We start from the raw sequence: 23,093 nt of genomic DNA, 5'->3' as shown, positions 1-23,093 counted from the left end.
AAGTTTTACATTGTTTTGTTTGAGTCCAGTTATGTAACAAAAAAACCCTACATTTGTAAGTTGCACTTTCATGATAAAGAGATTGCTCTACAGTACTTGTATGAGGTGAACTGAAAAATACTATTTCTTTTATCATTTTTACAGTGCAAATATTTGTAATAAAAATAATATAAAATGAGCACTGTACACTTTGTATTCTGTGTTGTAACTGAAATAATATATTTGAAAATGAAGAAAAACATCCAAAAATATTTAATAAATTTCAATTGATATTCTATTGTTTCAGTGCGATTAATCACAAATAATTTTTTTAATCGCGATTAATTTTTTTGAGTTAATCGCGTGAGTTAACTGTGATTAATCAACAGCCCTGGTTTTATTCTATCTGCTTTGCTGTTCAAACTGGGCTTCCTATGTTTCCTAAAGCTCACCGTGAGGAAGTAGGCTCTCCTGTGAGCTGGTATCTGTAATTCTGGTGAATGGTTGTCTCTTTGCAACTTTTGTTTTTGTTTTTTTACAGAGAAAATGGGCCGGCCTCTCCATTGGACAAGACATAGATGGTAGGTCAAGCACTTAACATAAACTTATCAAAGCTGATTCTTTATATGGTTTACAGACTAAAGCTGAACTGAGCTGGAGCATGCCAGATCTTCAGCCTGAAGCCTTATCTATAGTTATGGGGTACTTTCACCAATTACTCACTCCGAGTTGAGGGTTTACACCTACTTTAATCTGTGAGAGTTCAGCCCCCAAGACTGACTACAGTAGAGAGGTTATCAGTAGAAGGGGGACCCCATGGGGCATGAAAGAATACATAATGCTTTTTCTATAATAGTTCTTTTATTAGCCAAACAACAGTACACACTGCAATCTGGTAAAGGAGAGACCGGCCAATACAGAACGTAAAGCATTTGCGTTAGTCACACCATGCCTGTGGAAAAATCCAAAGTATTAGTCATCACAGTCATCCTTCGCCTCACTATAATCACCACCAGTGGTTGTCATACTGGTGTCCCCTCTGCCCATGCGCACAGGCCGGGATACAGCTTTTATAATGTGGTATGCTCATGCCCATTGAACATCATACATATTTATGAAGGTTTTAACTCCTTTTGCTTACTTGAACTTCCACACCCCACTATTTCTGGGGTGCCTCATTTTTCACAGGCTAACTCATTAGTTCTCCTTATACTCATTAATACTTTCTTCACTTTATCACCATAGTAACTGGCAGTTACCTGAAGGAAGTCTCTAACATTTCATGAAGGCTACCAGGAGTCATCTTGTGATGTCTACTGATCTCATTATTATCATTATGATCCAAACAGCAGCATAACACAAACATTGACACACGCTCAGAGGCTTATTATTAACTTAATTTATCCTAAATACTAAGGCCTAATTTGGCTAAGCTAAATATCTTGCAGGCCTCCTGAGGGCCTGTAGGCCCTGTGTTAGAAGATTAATTAGTTCTTATATTTCACTTATACCCTGAATATACCTGGTACCTTTTGGCCTTGGCTAGAAGTCCTTCTGATATCTGGATGCAAGTCTTCTGATCCCCCATCACTCTTAGAGTTTGATTTCATGTCTGAAAATGTCCTGTCCAAACATCATAATGGTTGAAGATGAGGTTTCTTGACATGACCTATTGATACAAAATGTGTCAAGATAAATACAGCAACATCATAAAATAACCTGCTGTTTGCTCCACATGAGTTTCTTCAGGAAGCACAAATGTATTTCCTAGTTAGATCATGGTCTAGGTAACTACATGGTTAGCTGTGAATATTACCAGTGTCTAATGCCTCTGCATACTGGTGCTGGGATTCTTTTGGTGCCATGGACTGATATAATGTATCAGCGTATGTGGATTGCTGGAGCCTAGGGCTTTGTGAATGGCAATATTTTGGCAAATGTCAGTCTAAAATATCTGTTGTTTATTTAAATAGCCCCAGTCACCATAGCACATATTCATGAATCCAGCTGATGCTTAGTCTATTCTTGAAAAGCCTTTCGTTATACTGGTGCATTGTGCAGTATGTGCACGTATGGGGCTTTGAGCCTGCTCACCAGAGATGTTAAATTGAACACTGAACATTGAAAAGTCATTTTTTTGGAGCAATATCTTCCCCCTCACCTGCTTTTTTTCTATTGTGCAAACTTGGGGCAAAAATGGCTGGTGCATGCATGGCTCAAGGGCATGAATGAATTGTTCCTAGTTTCAGCAGTGGCACAAAATGTTTCACACCATCCCCATCAGGACCAGGGAATTAGTGTCAAGAAACTCTGATTACAAACCCCATTGTTAAGGTTGATTATTAGGAGTTTGCTTTCTGTTCAGCCAGGTAGTTTTTCTGACTAATTTTGGGATCACCTGTCAAAGGCATACTCCTACAGTATATGTCTGGGGAAGACAGCTCTCACAAATTAATAGGGCTTCAAAATTGGGGGCAGTTAAAAAGAATCTGGTTTGTAAGCCAAGTTTTTCTAACTAAATTTAGGCATCTAAATCCACATTGAGGCACATAGGAGGCCTGATCTTTGGAAATGCTACACACACACATTTGGATGACTTCCGATGCAGATTGGGGATGAAGTGGGAAGCTGAGTGTTGGCAAGGACTGGAGGTTTAGAGCCTTTGCAGCCTCTAGTATTTAACAATGTGTTGTCCCATCCATAGGTGTTCACTGGTGCTTTACTAACTAGCACAAAGGAAAGGTTCTTCCATCGAGAGGTTATAAACAGAGGTTCCAGTCCTGTAGTGGGATCCATTATTTCAGATTCTAAACACCTATATGCTGTCCCATTGTCTTCAGTGGGAATCTTTTCAGGTGTAAGGGTCTGTGTTAGCAGATCTCATTACAGAATTACAGGAGCAGCGCCAGGGTTTTTGGCGCCCTAGGCGGGGGTCCTTCCGCGCACCCGGTCGTCGTCGGCAATTCTGCGGCGGAGGGGTCCTTCCGCGCTCCCGGTCTTCGGGGCACTTCGGCGGCGGGTCCCGGAGTGAGTGAAGGACCCGCCGCAGAATTGCCACCGAAGACCCGGAGTGCGGAAGGACCCCCCGCCGCCGAATTGCCGCCGAGGGTGACAAAATGCCGCCCCCCCCAAATCCTGGCACCCTAGGCGACCACCTAGGTCGCCTAAATGGAAGCGCCGGCCCTGCAGAATTAGGTTTTAAGTTGTTGTGAGCAGTTAGGATTTGGCCTGGGAGTTCGGGCAGACTAGAGAAAAACAGGTAAGCCTTCCAAGGTGCACCAATCGTAGTACGCTTTGGTGGGGGAAGTGGCATAGTACAGGGGAGGAGGAAGCATAGGCAGCTTAATTTAATTTTAAATTGAGTAAGTATCAGGAGAAAAAGTCCCAGCTATCTTTCTTCTCCAGTTCTCCCCCATTCCCAGGCAACATAGATCTGAATCTATGACATTTTAAGTTCCGTTCAATCTCTTGCCCATAATAATGTGGGTTAGATACTTCATTAGCAAATCTAACTGCTTACTCCATCCAGGGCCGGTGCAAGGATATTTTGTGCCCTAGGCGAAACTTCCACCTTGTGCCCCCCCCCCTTTTCCCTCCCCTCCCCCTGGAGCATCGCTTATTATAAACTTTCAAAAATGAATACTGCATAATGTGGCATTGTTCATTAGAATTAATACAAGGGGGCCGGAGGAGATGATCAACAGTCCCTTTTGGCCCGGGGGAACCTATGAACAAGGAGGAGGCTGAGAATGCCCCCAGCTCGCCCCCCAGTCTCTAAACGTTCCCAGTCTCTGAGTACTTTGCCCTCCGGGGGACCCAGGGGCAAGGAGGGCAGAACTGGGCTCTCACAGGGAGCAGGTGAGGATCTCCCTGGGGATCAGGGCCGGCTCCCCGCATTGGCACAGTGCCATCGGGGGGGGGAGAGGGAGTCGGTGTTTGGAAGTGGCACCTGCACCAGTCCTTTCCCCTCCATCGCGCTGCGGGGTTTAGTTTCACTTTTTCTCGACCCAGGCATTGGAGGGCGAAGCTCACCTGAGCTCAGGACCGTGTCCTGCCTCCCACAACGGCTCCGTCCCTCGGCCGCGCTGGTCGCCGCGCCCGGCCGGCTGTCTCCTTCTTGCTCTGCCGCAGGCTCCCACTGACTGTCCTGCGCGGCGCCCCTCTCTGCGGGGGCGGGTTTGTTATGGAGGCCTGTCCACATCATTAATGACATAGTTATCCTGGAGGCAACAGTCCTTTCTCCATTAATGTAAATAGAGCTGAATTCCAAAAGATCCTAGCATGGTAGACTCTTCCAGACCACTCTGCATTTATATCTGTGAATCTGCCACGGTGGTCTACAAATCCAGGAGCACGATGGAGAAAAACCCCTTTCTGTTTATGAATTCTGTGCCTTAAGGGTGGGGAGGGGCAAATGCTAGGCACATGGGTCCCATCAGTTGTCCCATTACAGTTTGGGAATCCTATGTGTGCAAAATCACAAATAACACTGAGCTTTACCAAGCTTTATAACCTGGTGCGACGGTACCTTTTTCATGGCATCACACACCTGCCTGACAGTGGCCAACTGTCGATCTCTCCATGCTGTGTTCGTTTGCAATGGACCAATAGCATTCATGGGTGGCCAGTTTCCAGATGGCAGTTGTGACCTACTTCTCCATTGCTATGAGGCACTGCACATTGGTAGGCTGCTGCTGTAGGTGCTAGTCAGTTCAGCAGATATCTCTAGAAAGGTTGCGTTCCCAATCCTGAAATTCTCTTGGCACTGCTGGTCATCCCAGGTGTGAAGAACAATCCTTTCCCACTAATCTGCGTTGGTTTCCCAAGCCCAGAGACAGCGCTGCACATGGTGAAGCTCCTCCAGGAACAGGTTCTCTGTTGTCAACTGCTCCGTGTGTTCCTCCTCTTCCTCGTCCTGCTTCTACCGTTGCTAAAGATCCTCTAGCAGCTGGAGGAGCTGCTGCCACATCGTCTGCTTGATGGTGCAGCTGGTGAAGTCCAAAGCCGAACTCCTCTGGCTTTGAGTGCTGACATACAGCTCAAACAGCCTCTGCACATTTGCAGTTGCCAGCATAGCAATGCGGAGCATTGTTGTATCCATGCTGGCCAACAGCAATTTGAATATGGTGCTAGCTCACCCCTAAAGGAAGTATGGAGACAGATGAATCATGGGATTATTTAAAATTTTGAACTAGCCTGGCTTCCACTATGTATCCCACAATGCACAGTGAGAAAAATCCCAGAATGCACGCTGCTCGGTAGCAAAGCAAAGGAGCCTGGAATACCCCTGGTTTGCAGCAAACTGCCACTGTGTGTACACAATGATGTGCATTGACAGAGGGTATACCATCCGGTATGCACACTATTATTGCAGCTTGTGTAATGCAGTGTGCACCCCCCTGTGTAGACAAGCCCTAAGATACAAAAGCTGCCTCACACCATAGACTGACTGACTATCTATTTAGTAGTAGACTGGCTTGCTATGCATGTTTCGATGAGTTTTGTTAGTTTTAATGTCAGGATAGATTAAAATTACTCATGGCTGCTGCATTACAAGAATGTTGATCCGTTTTTATAGCTGACTTCAGTTGCAAAGTGTTTCTTCCTTATGGTAGGTGTCTGGCTCTGCCCAGGTTTTTCTATGTGGTGAGGGGGAAGGCTGCCCTTATGTACACACACAAGGAGCCCAAGCTAAGATTTACACAGGCTAACTTAATTCTGGCATTTCCTAACTTTTGAATGCCTGACTATAGCTTCACCATTCTTTTACAGAATGTTTTGGGTGTAGTTATATAGAATACTGAGACCTGGTCTGAAATAAATAGGATGAAATTCAGTGAGGACAAATGCGAAGTACTGTACTTAGGAAGGTACAATCAGTTGCACACATACAAAGTGGGAAATGACTGCCTAGGAAGGAGTACTGCGGAAAGGGATCTCAGAGAGCTGGAAGGGACCCTGAAAGGTCATCGAGTCCAGCCCCCTGCCTTCACTAGCAGGACCAAGTACTGATTTTGCCCCAGATCCCTCAAGCACAACTGCCAGCTCTGTTATTTCAGGGTGGTGTTGGGAGAAGTGGGGGAGGGAGGATGAGTGTGCTCTGAGGTTCAGTGAGTCCCAATCTCAAACTGATTCCTCCCGTTGGAGACAGGGAGGCAACTGTGGCCCTTGTGGACTGAGCACATGGTTGGTAGTTATGCAGATTGTATGTAATGACCTCCTGCAAACACCATGGTTTAAAGGCATTATCTAAGTACGAAGTGTTTGCCAGTTGTACTACCGTGCTAGCCCAGTGGTCTAGATGGCTTTTGTGGATTTAATGCAAATCTTTTACACAGGTGTCTCTCTTGTGTTTTAAGCATTTCCAGTGACTTGTTTGAGAGTATTTAAATACCATTCTGGAAGCACATGAGATTTATAATGTAAACCTATCATGCAATCACAAATGATTCTTCAGCATTAAACTGTGCATTTTAACCTTGATGAAGTTGTAAAATGGGATACTTGATCACATACAGCAGGTATTCTGGGGACTCTGATTCCAAGTTCTAAACATACTGTAGTGCTTTTCAATGTAAAGATCCATTTGCTTTGTTTTTTTTCTCTTGCACTTGTCTTCTACCGTCAGATCAATGAAGAACTTTTATCTGAACAAGTAGACTGAATTTTTGCAAAGAACCAGATGATTATTATAATAGAAATAAATTCTTATATTGTAATTGGGATTTTTCAAGCGTTGGGTGAAATGTTTTCTATGAATCACACTTGCTAGGCTATAGTAGTGGTATTCCTGTATATAGCTGGGAGAGTGTACAATCCAGTTTACAGCATGTTAGGTGCATTGTCAAGGTTATACTGGGATTTCACCACGCTGAAATATGTGGTTTTTTTCCAGTCTCCCCATACACTTTCGACAAGACCAAGCAGTGCATCGGCACTATGACAATTGAGATAGACTTTCTGCAGAAGAAGAGCATTGATGCCAACCCGTATGACACAGACAAGATGGCTGCTGAATTCATCCAGCAGTTCAACAGCCTGGCTTTCTCAGTAGGACAACAGGTGTGTGAATTCATTGCTGTAGTTTCCATCACTTCCATCCAACTCTAGTGCTTGAGGTGACAAATCTCATACTGTTGGTAGGTTCTGTATTATGAAATATTAAGGAATGTTTAACCAAACTGTTGGCATTGCTGAGCATTCCCATCACTTTGAGAAGAGGGCGTGTCGCACTGTCAGAGATTGTCTATAACAATAAGTGCTTCATTGTCTGTAGGGACAACCTTAGTAAAGTGGTACAAAACCTGACTTTTCCATAGCCCTCCCCATAAAGAAAATCAAAGCCTTATAAGATCTGGGTTCTGATGCCAACTTGGCCACAGATTTTGGGTCAAATTCAGACTTGATGTAACTGGATGTAATTCTTGTACGACTCTGGGCAAGTCACTTAATCGCTTTGTGCCTTAGTTTCCCAGAAGTAAAATAGGAACATTTGCGGGTCTTGGAAGGTGGTTGAGACTTAAGCTATTGCTTTTAAAGCACTTTGAGATCCTCAGCTGTAAGGTTCCGTAGAGTTGCAAACATTTATTATTATTTTAAGATATTGGTTTAAATGTTATCTGTTATAAGTGTTTGACCAAGGGTCTGTTATGTCCTTGAGGAGATAATGGCTTTTACGAATCCTTACTGTTTGCTAAGTACTATCACTGTGCTCGACTCCATGCCGAAGAGAGGACAGTGGGTCACAGCCTCAGAGAACTTCTGTAATAAACTAATCTGCAGATAAAGATATTCTAAACTATCTGTTCCTCAAAATATAGGTCAATGGTTTTCTGCAGTTTCCCCCAACCCGTTGCCTGTGATGTTTTATTAGACACGTAACTGTTGGCCAGTTTTCAATTTGTCCATCTTTGAAGAATTTAATTGCAAAAGGTGAAATGTTGGTTTGTGTCGTAGAGTAGGATTTTAATTCTCTTGACTAGTTGTGACAGGAGTGGACTAATTCTTTTTCAGTCAACTATTTGCTTAAGATTTTGTCTTCCCTCAAATCCTGTTCCTGTCCCTCCTACCCTACTCCCATTGAAGTCCTAGCATTTTTTGAACAAGTTAAATTAATGGTTTTCTTCTTTACCTCCTTCCACAGCTTGTGTTCAGTTTCAACGATAAACTTTTTGGCCTGTTGGTGAAGGATATTGAAGGCATGGATCCCAGCATTCTCAAAGGGGAGCCCGGCACAAGCAAGAAACAAAAGGTAGGGCAGATGGAATTCATGCTAGAAACTAATCCCAAAGGACATGGGTCTTATTCTCTTCTCATGCTCATCAACTTTACTGACATGCTTGGAATGGAGATGCACAATTAATGTTCCCAAACAACTTAACTCTTCTTTGTAGTGGTACCAGGAGGGGGGGAAAAAAAGAAATAATCATTCTTCTTGGCGTTCTCATCCATATGTTACTCCTGGTGGAATTTCGTGCCACTGCGCATACGCAGTTTTCTTTGCTTCCCCACAGAAAAATTACTTCTGATGGGGAAGCAAAGGGAAACTGCAAGAGCTATCACGTGCCCCTCCCCAGCAGCGCGGGTGTGTCATTTCAGGTGCCCGGAGGAGTTGGTGGAGAGGCAAATGACTGCATTGAGGGTGGGGAGCTGGGGATGCCCCGGCCAGTGGCTTCTACCCTGCGCCAGACTCAGCTGCTAGTCCTGGTTGGGCTGGAGCAGGGGAGGATGGGACTTGCTCTTCCCGTGCAAGGAGCAGCTGGGGCTGGGTCAGACCCACCCCCAGAAACCTCCCTGGCTATGCACCTCTCCCCCCCACTTCCTACCCCCATTGCTCCTCAGCTGCAGGGGGATCACTATAGGGGCAGCTGCTCCCCCGTCCGCCCAACCCCCGTGACGGGGTTCCCGGGGTGCAACCTGGACTGTGGGACTGCTGAATCATCTGTCCCACCAACCTGGGCTCCCTCTCACACTATGATGCTGTTTGCAAGCTACAAACCTCTGGCAGGTACTGCACTTACACAGACATCCACAGGCAGGGACATACCCAACTGAGTTACATGAATGCTTCTCTCAGCCACTCATGAAGCAACAATAGAGAGGCTCCAGCCAATTCCCCTTAGCCACGCAGCTTTGCACCCCAGAGCTGTACCGTCTTGCCCTGGTCAGAAACCTGGCCAGTGTAAGTTCATCACCCAGTCCGTCTCTCCCTTGATGTGGAGAGGTCACACACCAGCCTTTGTAACTGAGCTGAGATTTCCCAAGCACTTCCACCAAAACACACTGTTTTAGGTAAAATATAAAACAGATTTATTAACTACAGAAAGAGAGATTTTAAGTGATAATAAGTAGTAAGCGTGGAGATCAAAGTTGGTTACCTAAGAAATAAAAGTAAATTTTCAGTCTGAGTACTATAAACTAAACAGGATTTGAATCTAGCAGTGTCTCACCTGAATAGATGATATATACGGGTCACAGATCTTCAATACACAAGGTGAAACTGCCTTCCAGCTCGGGACCACCCTCCCCCGGTTCAAAGTCTTTGTCCTCCAGATGTGTTTCCAGGTGTTGAGTTGGAGGGGGGGGGGGGGAATGAGGCCAAGTCATGATGTCACTTCCCCTCTTTATAGTTTCTTCCAGTTTGCTGGAAAGATCTTTGCTGTGACGTGAGTCAAGCAGTCTCCATTGTATACATGCTCTTTCTGAGATGGTCGTTGGGAGAGTGGATTCCCTGCAGTGGGCCATCAGTGCATCTGGCTATTCCATTGTTGTACCTGAAAGGCTGGTTGTGGGTGTTCCCAACCTCACAACATGTTTCAGTAACACACACACAGCAAAACTTTGTAACTTCACATACAATGATACAATCCAACAGGATATTAATGTTCAACAGATTGACTTTTAAAATGATACCTCACAAGGCATACTCTGTATGGAACATATCATAATTATATGACAGTGATGAATATGGGGGTTCCAGTGTGCTGCTTTGAGGTATAGAGTGCCACATACCCCCATACACAGATCTTCACCCTGCCAAGCTTCACCTCCTGCATCCAGAGCCCCCCCGCCCCCAGACTCCCCCACTGAACCCCACCCCTCCTGCATCCGGACCCCCTCTGAGCCTCTCCCCCATGCATCTGGATTCCCACCCGTGCACCCAGACTGCCCCCCGCACTCGAACACCCCTCCTGCACCACCCCAAGGAACCCTCCCTCACCTGGACCCCCACTCCACTGAGCCCCTACCAGCTACACCCAGACCCCCACCCCACCAATTCCCATTCCCCCTGCTGAGCCCCATCCCCCCCACACCCACATTCCCCCTGCTGAGCCCCAACCACCTTCACCTGGATCCCCTCGCAGAGTCCCATTCCCCCTGCACCCAGAATCCCCCAACAAGCCCCCGTGCATCCAGCTCTCTCCACACCCGGACCCCTCCGCCCCAAGTTGCCTGCACCCAGATTGCCCTACACAGAACCCTCCCATCCCATACTTGGATCCCCCCATACTAAACCTCTCCACACTTGGATCCTTCAGGCTGAGCCTGCTTGCCCCATATCTGGAACAGTGGCTAAGCGGGGGTGGCATGTGAGACTCAGCCCCTCTCGCTTGCTGTCTTGGTGTGCCTGATGCAGAGGGGCAGGGCCCTGGGGTGTTTCTGGGGCAGGCCTGCCCCTTGCACTGTGTCACGGTCGGGTGCAGCCTCACTGGTCAGTTCGTGTGCCGATGGGTGGAGTGTGGGGGGGCGAGTGCAGGACGATCTCCCATCTCCATGAAGCCAGTGGCCTTTGCTCTCCACTGCCAGGCTGAAGCCTCCACATTTATTTATTGACAAATAAAATATGCAGAATTTTAAAACATTGTCTGCCGAATTTTTTTTTCATTTGGCACAGAATGTGTAGTTTTTTGACGCAGAATTCCCTCCGGGGTAATGTGTTTTCCACTCTAGGTCTGCTTACCTTTCATGCGCTTGATTGAAGATTTTTAGCTAGCACTGTTCATTCAGTCTGCACACCACCAGCCTTTGTCTCGTGTTATACCTTTCTCTGCTAGACTGAAGAGCCCACTATTAACTATTGGTTCCCTATTTGTATTTATAGTGTGTAATCAAGTTACCCCTTAAGCAATGTTCCCTCTAACCCTTCTCTTTGTTAAGCTAAATAGATTGAACTTGAATTTAACACACTAAGAAACATTTTCTAATCCTTTAATCATTCTTGTGGCTTTTCTCTTAACCCTCTCCAATGTATCAACCTCCTTCTTGGATTGTGGACACCAGAACTGGACACAGTAGTCCGGTGCCAAATAGAGAGGTAAAATACCTCTTTACTCTTACTTGAGTAGAAGAGGTAAAATACCGCTCTACTCCTACTTTCCCCCCGGTTTAGTCCTCTCAGGATCACATTAGTCTTTTTAGCCACACGGTCACACTGGGAGCTTGGGTTCAGCTGATTATTCTCCATTCCCCACCCCTCCCAAATCTTTTTCAGTCACTCCTTTCCAGGACATAAGAACGGCCATACTGGGTCAGACCAAAGGTCCATCTAGCCCAGTATCCTGTCTTCCGACAGTGGCCAATGCCAGGTGCCCCTGAGGGAATGAACAGAACAGGTAATCATCACGTTATCCATCCCCTGTCGCTCATTCCCAGCTTCTGGCAAACAGAGGCTAGGACACCATCCCTGCCCATCCTGGCTAATAGCCATTGATGGACCTATCCTCCATGAATTTATCTAGTTCTTTTTTGAACCCTGTTATAGTCTTGGCCTTCACAACATCCTCTGGCAAAGAGTTCCACAGGTTGAATGTTCGTTGTGTGAAGAAATACTTCCTTTTATTTGTTTTAAACCTGCTGCCTATTAATTTCATTTGATTCTTGTGTTATGAGAAGTAGTAAACAACTCTTCCTTCTCTACTTTCTCTACACCAGTCAAGATTTTATAGACCTCAATTATATCTCCCGTTAGCTGTCTCTTTTCCAAGCTGAAAAGTCCCAGTCTTATTAATCTCTCCTCATACGGAAGCTATTCCATACCCCTAATAATTTTTGTTGCCCTTTTCTGAACCTTTTCCAATTCCAGTATATCTTTTTGAGATGGGGTGACCACATCTGCACACAGTATCCAAGATGTGGGCGTACCATGGATTTATATAGAGGCAACATGATATTTTCTGTCCTATTATCTATCCCTTTCTTAATGATTCCCAGCATTCTGTTCGCTTTTTTGATTGCTGCTGCACATTGAGTGGATGTTTTCAGAGAACTATCCACAATGACTCCCAGATCTTTCTTGAGTGGTAACAGCTAATTTAGACCCCATCATTTTATATTTATAGTTGGGATTATGCTTTCCAATGTGCATTACTTTGCATTTATCAATATTAAATTTCATCTGCCATTTTGTTGCCCAGTCACGCAATTTTGAGAGATCCTTTTGTAGCTATTTGCAGTCTGCCTGGGTCTTAACTATCGTTAGTAATTTTGAATCATGTGCAGATTTTGCCACCTCACTGTTTACCCCCTTTTCCAGATCATTTATGAATATGTTGAATAGGACTGGTCCCAGAACAGACCCCTGGGGGTCACCACTATTTACCTCTCTCTATTCTGAAAACTGACCATTTATACCTACCCTTTGTTTCCTATCTTTTAACCAGTTACCAATCCAGGAGAGTACCTTCCCTCTTACCCCATGACAGTTTACTTTGCGTAAGAGCCTTTGGTGAGGGACCTTGTCAAAGGCTTTCTGAAAATCAAAGTACACTATATCCACTGGATCCCCTTGGTCCAAATGCTTGTTGACCCCCCGTCAAAGAATTCTAGTAAATTGGTGAGGCATGATTTCCCTTTACTAAAACCATGTTGACTCTTCCTCAACAAATTATGTTCATCTATATTTCTGACAATATTGTTCTTTATTATAGTTTAAACCAGTTTGCCCGGTACTGAAGTCAGGCTTACCGGCTTTTTTAAAAATTGTGGAGGTTCTTCAGTTCCACAGGAGGTTCCTCGGGTTTCTGATAGGACAGGAACACTACCAGTTCAGAGTTCTTCTGTTTGATCTACCCGTAGCACCCAGGATTTTCACGAAGATCTTCTCAGAGCTGTTGGCCCAGATGAGATGAAATGGTTACGGTATTTCCCCATGCTTGGACAATTGGCTGCTGATGGGCAGATCCAGTCAGGAGGTCCAGTCAGTTACCATCTTTTTACTCAGGCTTTGTCTTCACTACCCGCCGATCCGGCGGGTAGCAATCGGTTTATCGGGGATCGGCTTACCGCGTCTAGTGAAGACGCGGTAAAATCGATCCCTGATCGCTCTGCCGTCGACTCCGGAAATCCACCTCGGCAGGAGGCGGCAGCGGAGTCGGCGGCAGCGCGGCAGCGGTCGACTTTCCCGCGTCCTCACCGCTAGGTAAGCCGACCTAAAATACGCAACTTCAGCTACGGTATTCACGTAGCTGAAGTTGCGTATCTTAGGTCGGACCCCCGCTGTAGTGTAGACCTAGCCTCAGTCTCCTTGCATCCTTGGAAGTCTGCATAAACAAAGAAAAGTCCTCTATAGACTACATTCAGTCTCAGCAAGGATCTACCTCCCTATGGAGAGGTTCCATGCCATGACTAATTATTCCTGAACCACAATCAGGGTCTTTCTTTCTCTACTAAGTCTCATGTACCTATGTACTGCTATTTGCCAGACTCCACCTCCATTATCTGCAGGATTGGCTCAGTTCTTTTTACTCTTTAGACGGGACCAACATGATTACTAGGGTAACAGTTCCGGTCAAGTTCGCAACCTCTTTGGTTTGGTGGACAAAACTGGTTCTGATGTGTGGGAGTACTTTTTGTCCCACAGCCAACATGACCATCATAGATGCATCCCCCATAGTATGGGGAGCCTACATGGGCACTCATACTGTGCAAGGCCTCTGGATCCTTAGAGAAGTCAGGATGCATATCAACCTTCTAGGAGCTGAGAGCAGTCTGCCTTGCCTGCAATGCATTCCTCCCACTGATTCCTTCCAGCCACGTTCACATGATGTCAGACAACATGCTCACTTTCTTCTACATAAACAAAATGGATGGGGCAAGATCTCTTCCTCTTTGTGTAGAGGCAGTCAGCTTATGGAACTGGTGCATCAGGAACTGCATAATATTCCTGGCAACATACCTTCTGAGGGCACAGAGCTCTCTGGCGGACAGTATCAGCAGACACTTCTCCCTAGATCATGGATGGGAGTTACACAATTCCATCCTGAACGAGATATTCACCCAGTGGGGAATGCCATCCTGAGACCTTTTTGCTTCCCAGGCAAACAAGAAATTCAACCTATTGCAGCTCTGGGCAGGGACTCCAAGGGCGACACCTTTCTCTCCTGGACAAACCATCTGAAGTATGCCTTTCCTCCCATTCCAGTGCTACCACTGGTACTGAGATGAGTCACAGCAAAGCTTGAGTCATTCTCATTGGGCGCAACTGGCCCAGACATTTTTGGTTTCCAGACATTCTGTGAATGTCAACCAGTCCTTTCATCAGCATCTGATCCTTACCAGATCTGTTGACCTGAGGAGAACAGCACAACCAGACACCCCCAATCCAGACCCCCTCCACCTCACGCCTGATGTTTGGATGGGTGTCAGACTTAAAACATTCATGTTCAGAGAACATCCAGTCCACTCTCAGCCAGAGCAGAAGAGACTCCATCAGAAGATGCTATACGGCTAAATGGAGACGCGTCTCCATCTGCATGCAACAGAACCCTTTTCCTTCTGCGGCTGTGGGTCTTCCTGCTATTCTTGACCACGTCCTTCATCTCAAGATGTTGGGCTTTTTGTTTAGCTCTCTGTGGGTTCACCAAGCAGCAATCAGTGCTTTTCATTCTCTATTTGAAGACTATACTATTTTTTTCTCATCCTACAACAGTCACATTCCTGAGAGGTCTCGTTAGAACCTTTCCATCAGTTATGAAACCAGCACCAAATGGGACCTCAAGCTTGTACTTGCCACATTTACCAGACTTCCCTCTGAACTCTTTGCCTCTTGTACCATGTCCTGCCCCTCTATGAAGGTTGCCTTCCTAGTCACCTTTACTTCTGCTAGAAGGGTTAGTGAAATATGAGCTCTCATGGCAGGTCCTCTGTCATGTTTTAGTGTTCAACCCAGACCAGTCAGCGGTTGTGCTTTAAATGTGCTGCTGCTGTAGCTCCCTGTCTAGACACTCCCAGCCAGCCTACAAGCATGCACTGAATGTCTGTGTGTTGAGCAGCTCTGATTCCAGCAGCCTGCTTGTTACTCCATAGCCGCTCTGGTAACCACAAGCCTTGGTTAGGACTAGCCAAGTGACCCCAACACAGGCCCACTCCCGAATGTCCCCAAGGCCATTTGCACTGAAATGTCTGTCCCTCTCCTGAAACCTTCAGAGGGGCAGTAAGGTCCATTGCACAGTAAAGCACAGTAACTAGTTGCTTTCACTGGGGTTAAAAATCACTTTAATCAAACACACTCCTGGAATGATTTAGAATAAAAATAAAATAAGTTTATTTAATCGAACAGAGATTTTAAGTGAATTCAGATGTAAGGGCTAAAGTCAGAAATGATTTAAAACAAATAAAAGTGAAAAATGCTTACAATCCTGGTTCAAGGTAAGATTCTTACAGCACCGCCACGGTCAGGATCTCCCACAAAGTCCAAAGTTTCTGCTCCTTTGTCATCTTATGTGAAAGATAACTCTGGGTTCTTTGTCCCTGTCTTTTATAGTCCAGTGAACTTTTTAAATATACCTTCATAAAGTCTAGGGCCTCTGCTGTGTGGAAAAGTGCCATGGAGAAGGTTCCATGCTGGTTTCTTCCATGTGGTGCTTTCTACAATGCAAATCGATCTGTCCTTGCAGCCTCTGATATGCCAATGAATGGTCACTTGACTGCGATTGCCTGTTGTCTGGGATTGCACCTGGGCGGAGGAGTCTGCCTTTTCACACTTTAGTCCCATATTTCCTTCATATATGTACAGTCCTTTGGATGTTTACCATACATAGACCACTCAAGATCAGGGTGTCATTGGTTTTCCAATGATACCTTACACAACACCTGTTAGATACAGATTACGATATAAGAGAATTGGGGTACACTGAATTGGTCAGGCTAGCTGAACCTCACTCCCTGATACCAGTGAGCCCCTTGCCCTCTGGCACTGTGATGCTCTTAGAAACACACACACAATACACCATATTTAATGAGAAGGTTTCTCTTTGTCTCCAGCCGAAATTCAATTGTAAGGCAATCTCTGAGTTCCACATCAATCAGAATATTCACTTACTGGTTTTCTTTACTAAACTTTCTGCTTCTGAGGAAGGGAAGAGACTTCCCTCTCTTGATGTCACACGAGTTGTGGCCTTCTATCTATAGAGAATGAAACCAATTAGAAGAACACCTAGGCTTTTTTTTGCTATAGCAGAATGAAATCAGTGACAAGCATTATCTGCTTGAAGGCTCTCTAAGTGGATTTCTGGATGTATCCTCCTTTGCTACCAGTTGGGTCATCTCCCTTCCCCAGAAAAGGTAAATCCCTTCCCCATTCCACTAGAACAGAGGCAACTTGAAGATGCACCTATTTTAGATATTGCTAACGCAGCTACCTGGAATTCCATCTACATCTTCACGAAACATTACATCTAATCCAGGCCTAATCTACAAATGCAACAGTTGGGACGGTGGTGTTAGTCATTCATATCAACTGCATCCTTGTACCCTCCTCCTCTCTGAGTACTGCTTTCTAATCTCCCATGTTGGAATACACCTCAGGACCAGCACGTGAAGAAATGGAGGTTACTCACCTGTAACTGGAATTTCTTTGAGATGTGTGATCCTTATCTGTATGCCACTCTCCGCCCTCCTTCCTCTCTGATGCAGACCTTGTCTGATTTTCAGCAAGAGGAGAAACTGGAGAGGTGCCGCTATTTGTGCCTTTGGGTTAGAGCATGGTGAGAATAAATGCAGGTGCGGACCAACAAATGCTGCTTACTACAAATCTCTGGTCTCAAGCTCATGAAGCGCATGCATACCCACGTGTAGTATACAGATAGGGACCACATATCTCGAAGAACCTGCGAGCTGTAGGTCAGTAACCTCCATATGCAAGTTATCTGGACCTGCTGATTTAAAAATGTCATAAGTTTAGTAGCTTCTGTTTAACATGCTCCAGAGGTATTAGTGGACTGGAAAGAGTGTTATTACTATATGATGAGACTGTATCACAATGGAAAGAGGTAAGTAGTGGGGTCCCTCAAGATTCTGTACTGAGAATTATGCTATTCGACATATTCATAAATGATCTGGAAAAAGGAGTAGACAGTGAGGTGGCAAAGTTTGAGATGATATTAAATTATTCAAGATAGTTAAGTCCAGAGTTGACTGTGAAGAGTTACAAAGGGATCTCACTAAACTTGGTGACTCAGCAACAAAATGGCTGATAAAATTAAATGTTAATAAGTGTAAAGTAATGCACATTGGAAAACATAACCCCAACTATATGTACAAAATGATTGGTTCTAAATTAACTGTTACCAACATCTTGGAGTCATCATGGATAGTTCTTTGTAAGCATCTGTTGAATGTGCAATAGAAGCCAAAAACGCTAACAGAATGTTAGGAACTATTAGGAAAAAGATCACTAATAACACAGAAAAATATCATAATGCCACTATATAAATCCATGAGACTCCCACGCCTTGAATATTGCATGTACTTCTGGTCACCTCATCTCAAAAAAGATACATTAGAATTGGAAAAAGTACATAGAAGGGCAACAAAAATGATTAGGGGTATGGAACAGCTTTCAAGCGAGGAGAGATTAAAAAGACTGGAGCTGTTCAATTTAGAAAAGAGACTAAGGGGGCGGGGGGAATATGATAGAGGTCTATAAAATCATGAATGTTATGGAGAAAGTGAATAAGGAAGTGTTAGGTATCCATTCACATAACACAAGAATCCGGGGTCACCCAGTGAAATTAATAGGTAACAGGTTTAAAACAAACAAAAGAAAGCACCGTGGAACTCATTGCCATGGGATGTTCTGAAGGCTAAAAGTATAAGTGGATTCAAAAAAAGAATTAGATACATTCATGGAGGATTGGTCCATTAATGTCAATTTGCCAGGATGCTCAAGGATGCAAACCCATGCTCCGGGTGTCCCTAAATCTCTGACTACCAGAAGCTGGGATTGGATGACAGGGGATGGGTCACTCATTGTCCTGTTCTGTTTATTACTTTGAAGCATTTGGCCCTGGCCAATGTTGGAAGACAGGACACTGGTCTAGATGGACCCTTGGTCTTACCCACTATGGCCATTCTTATCTCTTTTTTCCTCAAGTACAGAACAGAAATATTTATTGATTTACCTCTGCCTTTTCTGCATTGTTGATAATTCTACCATTCTCATCTAATCATGGACCTATACCATTGTTAAGATTCTTTTTATTCCTAAAGTATTTAAAAATCTCCTTATAGTCCTTAACTCTGCTGGATATAGATTTTTCCTTGTGTCCCTTTGCTTCCCTAATCAATTTTCTACAATTCCTAACTTCAGCTTTATATTCATTACTATCCATTTGTTACATATAATTTAAAAAAAAATTATAGCTACCTTCACTTCCCCTCTAAACCAGGTTGTTTTTTTTTAACTAGTACAGCCTTCTTTCTTGATTGTGGGATGGTGGTTTTTTGGGCATCTATTAAGGTGTTCTTAAATGACTCAAATTATCGTTCACATTTTTCTGATTAAATTCTTCCTTCCAGCTGATTTGGCTCATAATTGTTTTCAGTTTTGTAAGTTTATATGTTACTGGTATAGACTTTATTCTGCTTGCATGTTATGAGTGTAAAAGATACTGCTACAGGGTGTCACTAAGAATAGTATTAAGGAAGAATGAGAGATGCCTCTAAGATGACTTAGTTAATATTTACTTCCAAACAAATCCCTTTTGCAATGGAGCTTGTTTGCTGCTATCTATTGCCTCTGTTTGGAGACTTGCTAGGGGGCATCCAGAGAAGAATAATTTGAAGTTGAGTCTGATATTAAGGTTTAATTATTTTTGTTTCCTTCCACACAGATTGATGTGGGTCTGGTTGTTGGGAATAGTCAAGTTGCATTTGAAAAGGCTGAGAACTCCTCTCTCAATCTGATTGGTGAGTTCTTCCAAATCCAAGAAGCCATTCTGAACTGATCCCAGGAATGTAAAGGGAACAGAATAACAACTGATCTAGTGTAGTATTGAAAGCTACTATTACTTTCCAGGGTAGTCATACAAGTCTTTATATCATGGTAGTTGTAATACCTACAGTAGAAGAAAGCCAAGGGTCTTTGAGACTCTAAATGATAATAGATGATTTAACTTCCCCACTTGTAGGCCTAATTTTCAGCTGTGACAACAGCAGGTGCTGGCATTCAACTCTAAAAATGAGACCCTGATATGTAAACACTGAAGCTAAGAAGCCTAACTAGTATTTTTTTTAATTTATTTTAACTTTAAATAATCTTGAATTGACTTTTCTCTATTCACAACCAGAGGGGAGCAATTTTAATGAAAGTGACTTAAAATCACTTTAATTAAAAAAAAAAAAATCATTGATTTAAATCTGGTTGAGAGTTTATAAAAGCTAATCTGAAAAAACTTTGCTATTGAAACTTCAGATTAAAATTTATAATGCATTTAATTGTAAAAGCTATTATTTTTACGTGCCATGACTGATATGGTGACTTATATGAACTTTACAAAACTGCTATAGATAAAAACCAAAATATGGAAATTAAGGCCCCTGAATCTGCAAATACTTAAGCAGGTATGTAACTTTACTCATGTGAATAGTCCCACTGACTTCAACGGGGATACTGATGTGCTAGAAGTTAAGCATGTGCATGAGTGTTTTCAGCACAAAGCACTAAAATTGTATTTTATTAACATGTCTCTTAGTGATATAAAATGTCACTTCAAAGCAAAATTGCTTTAGCGTTAACAGTGAAAAATTATTTGGACTCTGAATTCATTAACAGAGTTATTGTGTTTATACACACAGGCCAGAATTTTCAAAACCAAAAGCCGAAAGTTAGGTTCCTAATGGCTTTTGAAAATCCCATCCTGTAGTGCCTGTGGAGCACAAGTCCTATTGAGTTTGGAGCAAAAGTCCCATTGTCTTCAAATTGCAAACCCTAAGAGGAGTATGGTTGAAGCATTTCTGTTTTCTTGACTTGTGAAAGTGGTGGTGTTAGTTGCAAATATAGTGCAGGGTATTTGCCTGTCAATTTCATACTGAGTTTGTTGTTTGCACAATAAAGATGTTAATGAGGCTCAGGACTTGTCTTTTGAAGCATAGTTGAGCATTTTAAGCATGAAATTTATTGGCAGAAAAAAAATCTATGTAAAATCTGAAATTCTGCTAGCAATTAGGAAACTAAACAAGTTCAAAATATCCATTTTTACAATCTTAAATTACTAAATGGGAAGAAAGTAAAGAACTAGCAACATATAAATAAAACATCTGAATTAAATTTATTTTTGCATCATGTGGATGAAGGAGGTGCGTTTAGTTTGGCTCAAGTTCTGAAGCATCTAATTTTACCTTAGTGAGTGAAGAAAACAAATACCTATGAATTCCAATATTTTTTAATTAATATTCAAAATTCGAACTAATAGGAGTTAATATTTTTGAAAATGTGAATTCACACACTAATCAGTGTTTGCTACATTGGCCAACAGACTGTTGGTGCCTCAATACTATGGTGAGGGTGCCTTATACTTCCAACAGTCAATAAATAAATAAATTTCTATCTAATGTATCAGCTGATATGTTAACTAGCTGGGACTAAAAATTCAAACCAACAGAAGTGTCTCTGAAAATGAAAGAGGAGATACTGGAATGTATATTAAATTACAAAAGGAAAAAAAATCTGTGTTTAAAAGAACATTCATGTTGCAAGTCAAACACTCACAAGTTAGGAAATGCAAGAATTAAGGCTGCACAGGCCCTTAATTTGGCCCCCTTGTGTGTATGCATTCTGGTAATCCATTCCATATCACATGCTTTTTCTTTTCTCTCTCTACAGGGTACTTAGTGCACAGGCTAGACAGCATTCACTGAATGTGTAGCTATTCAAAATTTCCTTTTATTCTCATCGGTGTGTGGCCTCAGGCCTTAATTACTGAGCTGCATAAAGGGTAATAAATTTATTTTCACGGCACTCCTGTGGAATTAGGTAGTGGTGATATCCTCATTTTACAGATGGGGAAATGATGCACAGAAGTTAAAGCCAAACTTTTGAAGTGCCCATTAATTTTGGGTGCCCAGTTTGACACTTAGAGCCTGATTTTTCAGAACATTTAGAATTTTTATAGTACATTATATTTTCAAAGCACAGGTCTCTCTGGCTTAAATTGGAACTCAGACTGCTCTGCACTTCTGCAAGCCAGGCCCTAGGTGTCTCGAATTGGAGGGCACCTAGAAAACGAGTCACACACAATTAGTGGCCACTTATGGAAAGTTCAGTTTGTGACTTGTTCGCCATCATGTAGGTACTCGAGCAGAGGTAGGGGATAGAAACTAGTTTTCTGGGGTGACATTCAACTTCCTTAACCATGAGACTGTCCTTTTCTCTTGCAGTCTCCTGCTTCATTCACTACACACATTCCAACTTCTGCAACAAATGAAGCAGATGTATTACACGTAGCCACCTCATACACTATAGAAGTTTGAATAATTCTCTGAGCACTGAATAACACAGGGGTCCCGTGGTGGGGAAAAAGTATGTGACCATGTAATTAAAGACTATATCATAAAGAATACATTTACGGTGGCTGAGTTAAAGTTGAGCAGGCAGTCATTACTTATGCAGTGTAGGAGGAATTACATAAAATCCACTTAATTCATAATACAGTTCCGTAGGAACAGCTTAAAGGGGAAATGTAAAAACTATTCAACTTACTGCAGCATGGCAAGCAGTGATATTTTGCTAGCCTAATGTTTAGGATCACAGTTGATCAGTGACCTCCAATCTCTATCATAGCACATTTCTGTGTGGAGTGTGGTCTAGCAGAGCAGAGGACTAGGAATTGGGATTCTTGGCCCTGTCCCTACAAGTGCCCATGAATAAAGCTGCAAGTATGTCACGGAGGTCACAGAAGTCACGGATTCCGTGACTTTCCGTGACCTCTGACTTCTGCAGTGGCCGGTTCGACTGGCTCAGGGGCAGCTCAGGTCACCACGTCTCTCTCCCACCTCCGCACCCCGCAGCACCAACGGGGGTCGCAAGCTGTGTGCCGCTGTGTGCCACTGCCTGCCCCCCCCCCCAGCACCAGTGGGAGTCCCGGGCCATGCGCTGCTGCCAGCACCCGCGGTGCCCTTGGGCAACTCCCCCCCCCCCCCCCCCAAGTTTTAGTCAGGGGTATATAGTAAAAGTCATGGACAGGTCATGGGCCGTGAATTTTTGTTTACTGCCGGTGACTAAAACGTAGCCTTGCCAGTGAACAAATCACTTAATCTTTTTGGGCCTCAGTTTGCTTATCTGTCAAATGGACACCTCATTATTAGCACCTTAATTGGTACGTTATAAGGCTTAATAGTTGAATGTGCTTTGAGAGCCACTGATACGCACTGTTCAGAGTGTTATTAATAGTTATTCCTGCTAGGTAAAACTAAGCCAAGTGATTGTACTTTTTGGGCAACTGAGCACTAGTTTTTGAAGCGGAATCTGCCTTTGCTCTGCCTTTTTTTAAAGTACTGTTGTTCTTTACTTCATTTGTTTATTAATTCCAGTTATGTTGCCATTCCTCAGCAAAGGTGTGTTAGGGAACTTCATATGTATTCATTTTGAAACCACAACGCAAGTCTATATCCAGGCTCTTTATCTTTGAGGGAGTTAGTTTCTTATTGCTATATAATGAACACCACGTGTGGCCAGAAGGGGGTAGTATAGACTAAGGATAACTAAAGGAGCAAGCAGTTTGTCTGAGTGAGTCTGCAATCTTGCTGGTAGGGACAAGTAATAAGAAAATAAATATACAGCCATCCCATGGAAACAGTAACCAAGAGATCAAATTTTCACCATTAATCTTTTGCTTCCG

At 43.5% G+C, this 23,093-nt stretch overlaps 1 protein-coding gene across 1 annotated transcript in view; it reads left to right on the top strand.

Moving 5' to 3' along the window:
* The window catches only part of NSF (N-ethylmaleimide sensitive factor, vesicle fusing ATPase), a 174,202-nt gene that overhangs the window by 49,742 nt on the left and 101,367 nt on the right, over window positions 1-23,093 (top strand). The window contains exons 4-7 of the mRNA XM_065422448.1: window positions 521-560; window positions 6,875-7,041; window positions 8,123-8,230; window positions 19,089-19,164. Coding sequence (XP_065278520.1) covers window positions 521-560; window positions 6,875-7,041; window positions 8,123-8,230; window positions 19,089-19,164 — 391 coding nt within the window. The remainder of the gene's footprint in view (window positions 1-520; window positions 561-6,874; window positions 7,042-8,122; window positions 8,231-19,088; window positions 19,165-23,093) is intronic.

This window comes from Emys orbicularis, chromosome 25, assembly GCF_028017835.1.
Source record: "Emys orbicularis isolate rEmyOrb1 chromosome 25, rEmyOrb1.hap1, whole genome shotgun sequence".
Taxonomy (NCBI): domain Eukaryota; kingdom Metazoa; phylum Chordata; order Testudines; family Emydidae; genus Emys; species Emys orbicularis.
Note: the sequence above shows the minus strand (reverse complement) of the source record. Positions and strands in the feature narration are given on the sequence as shown.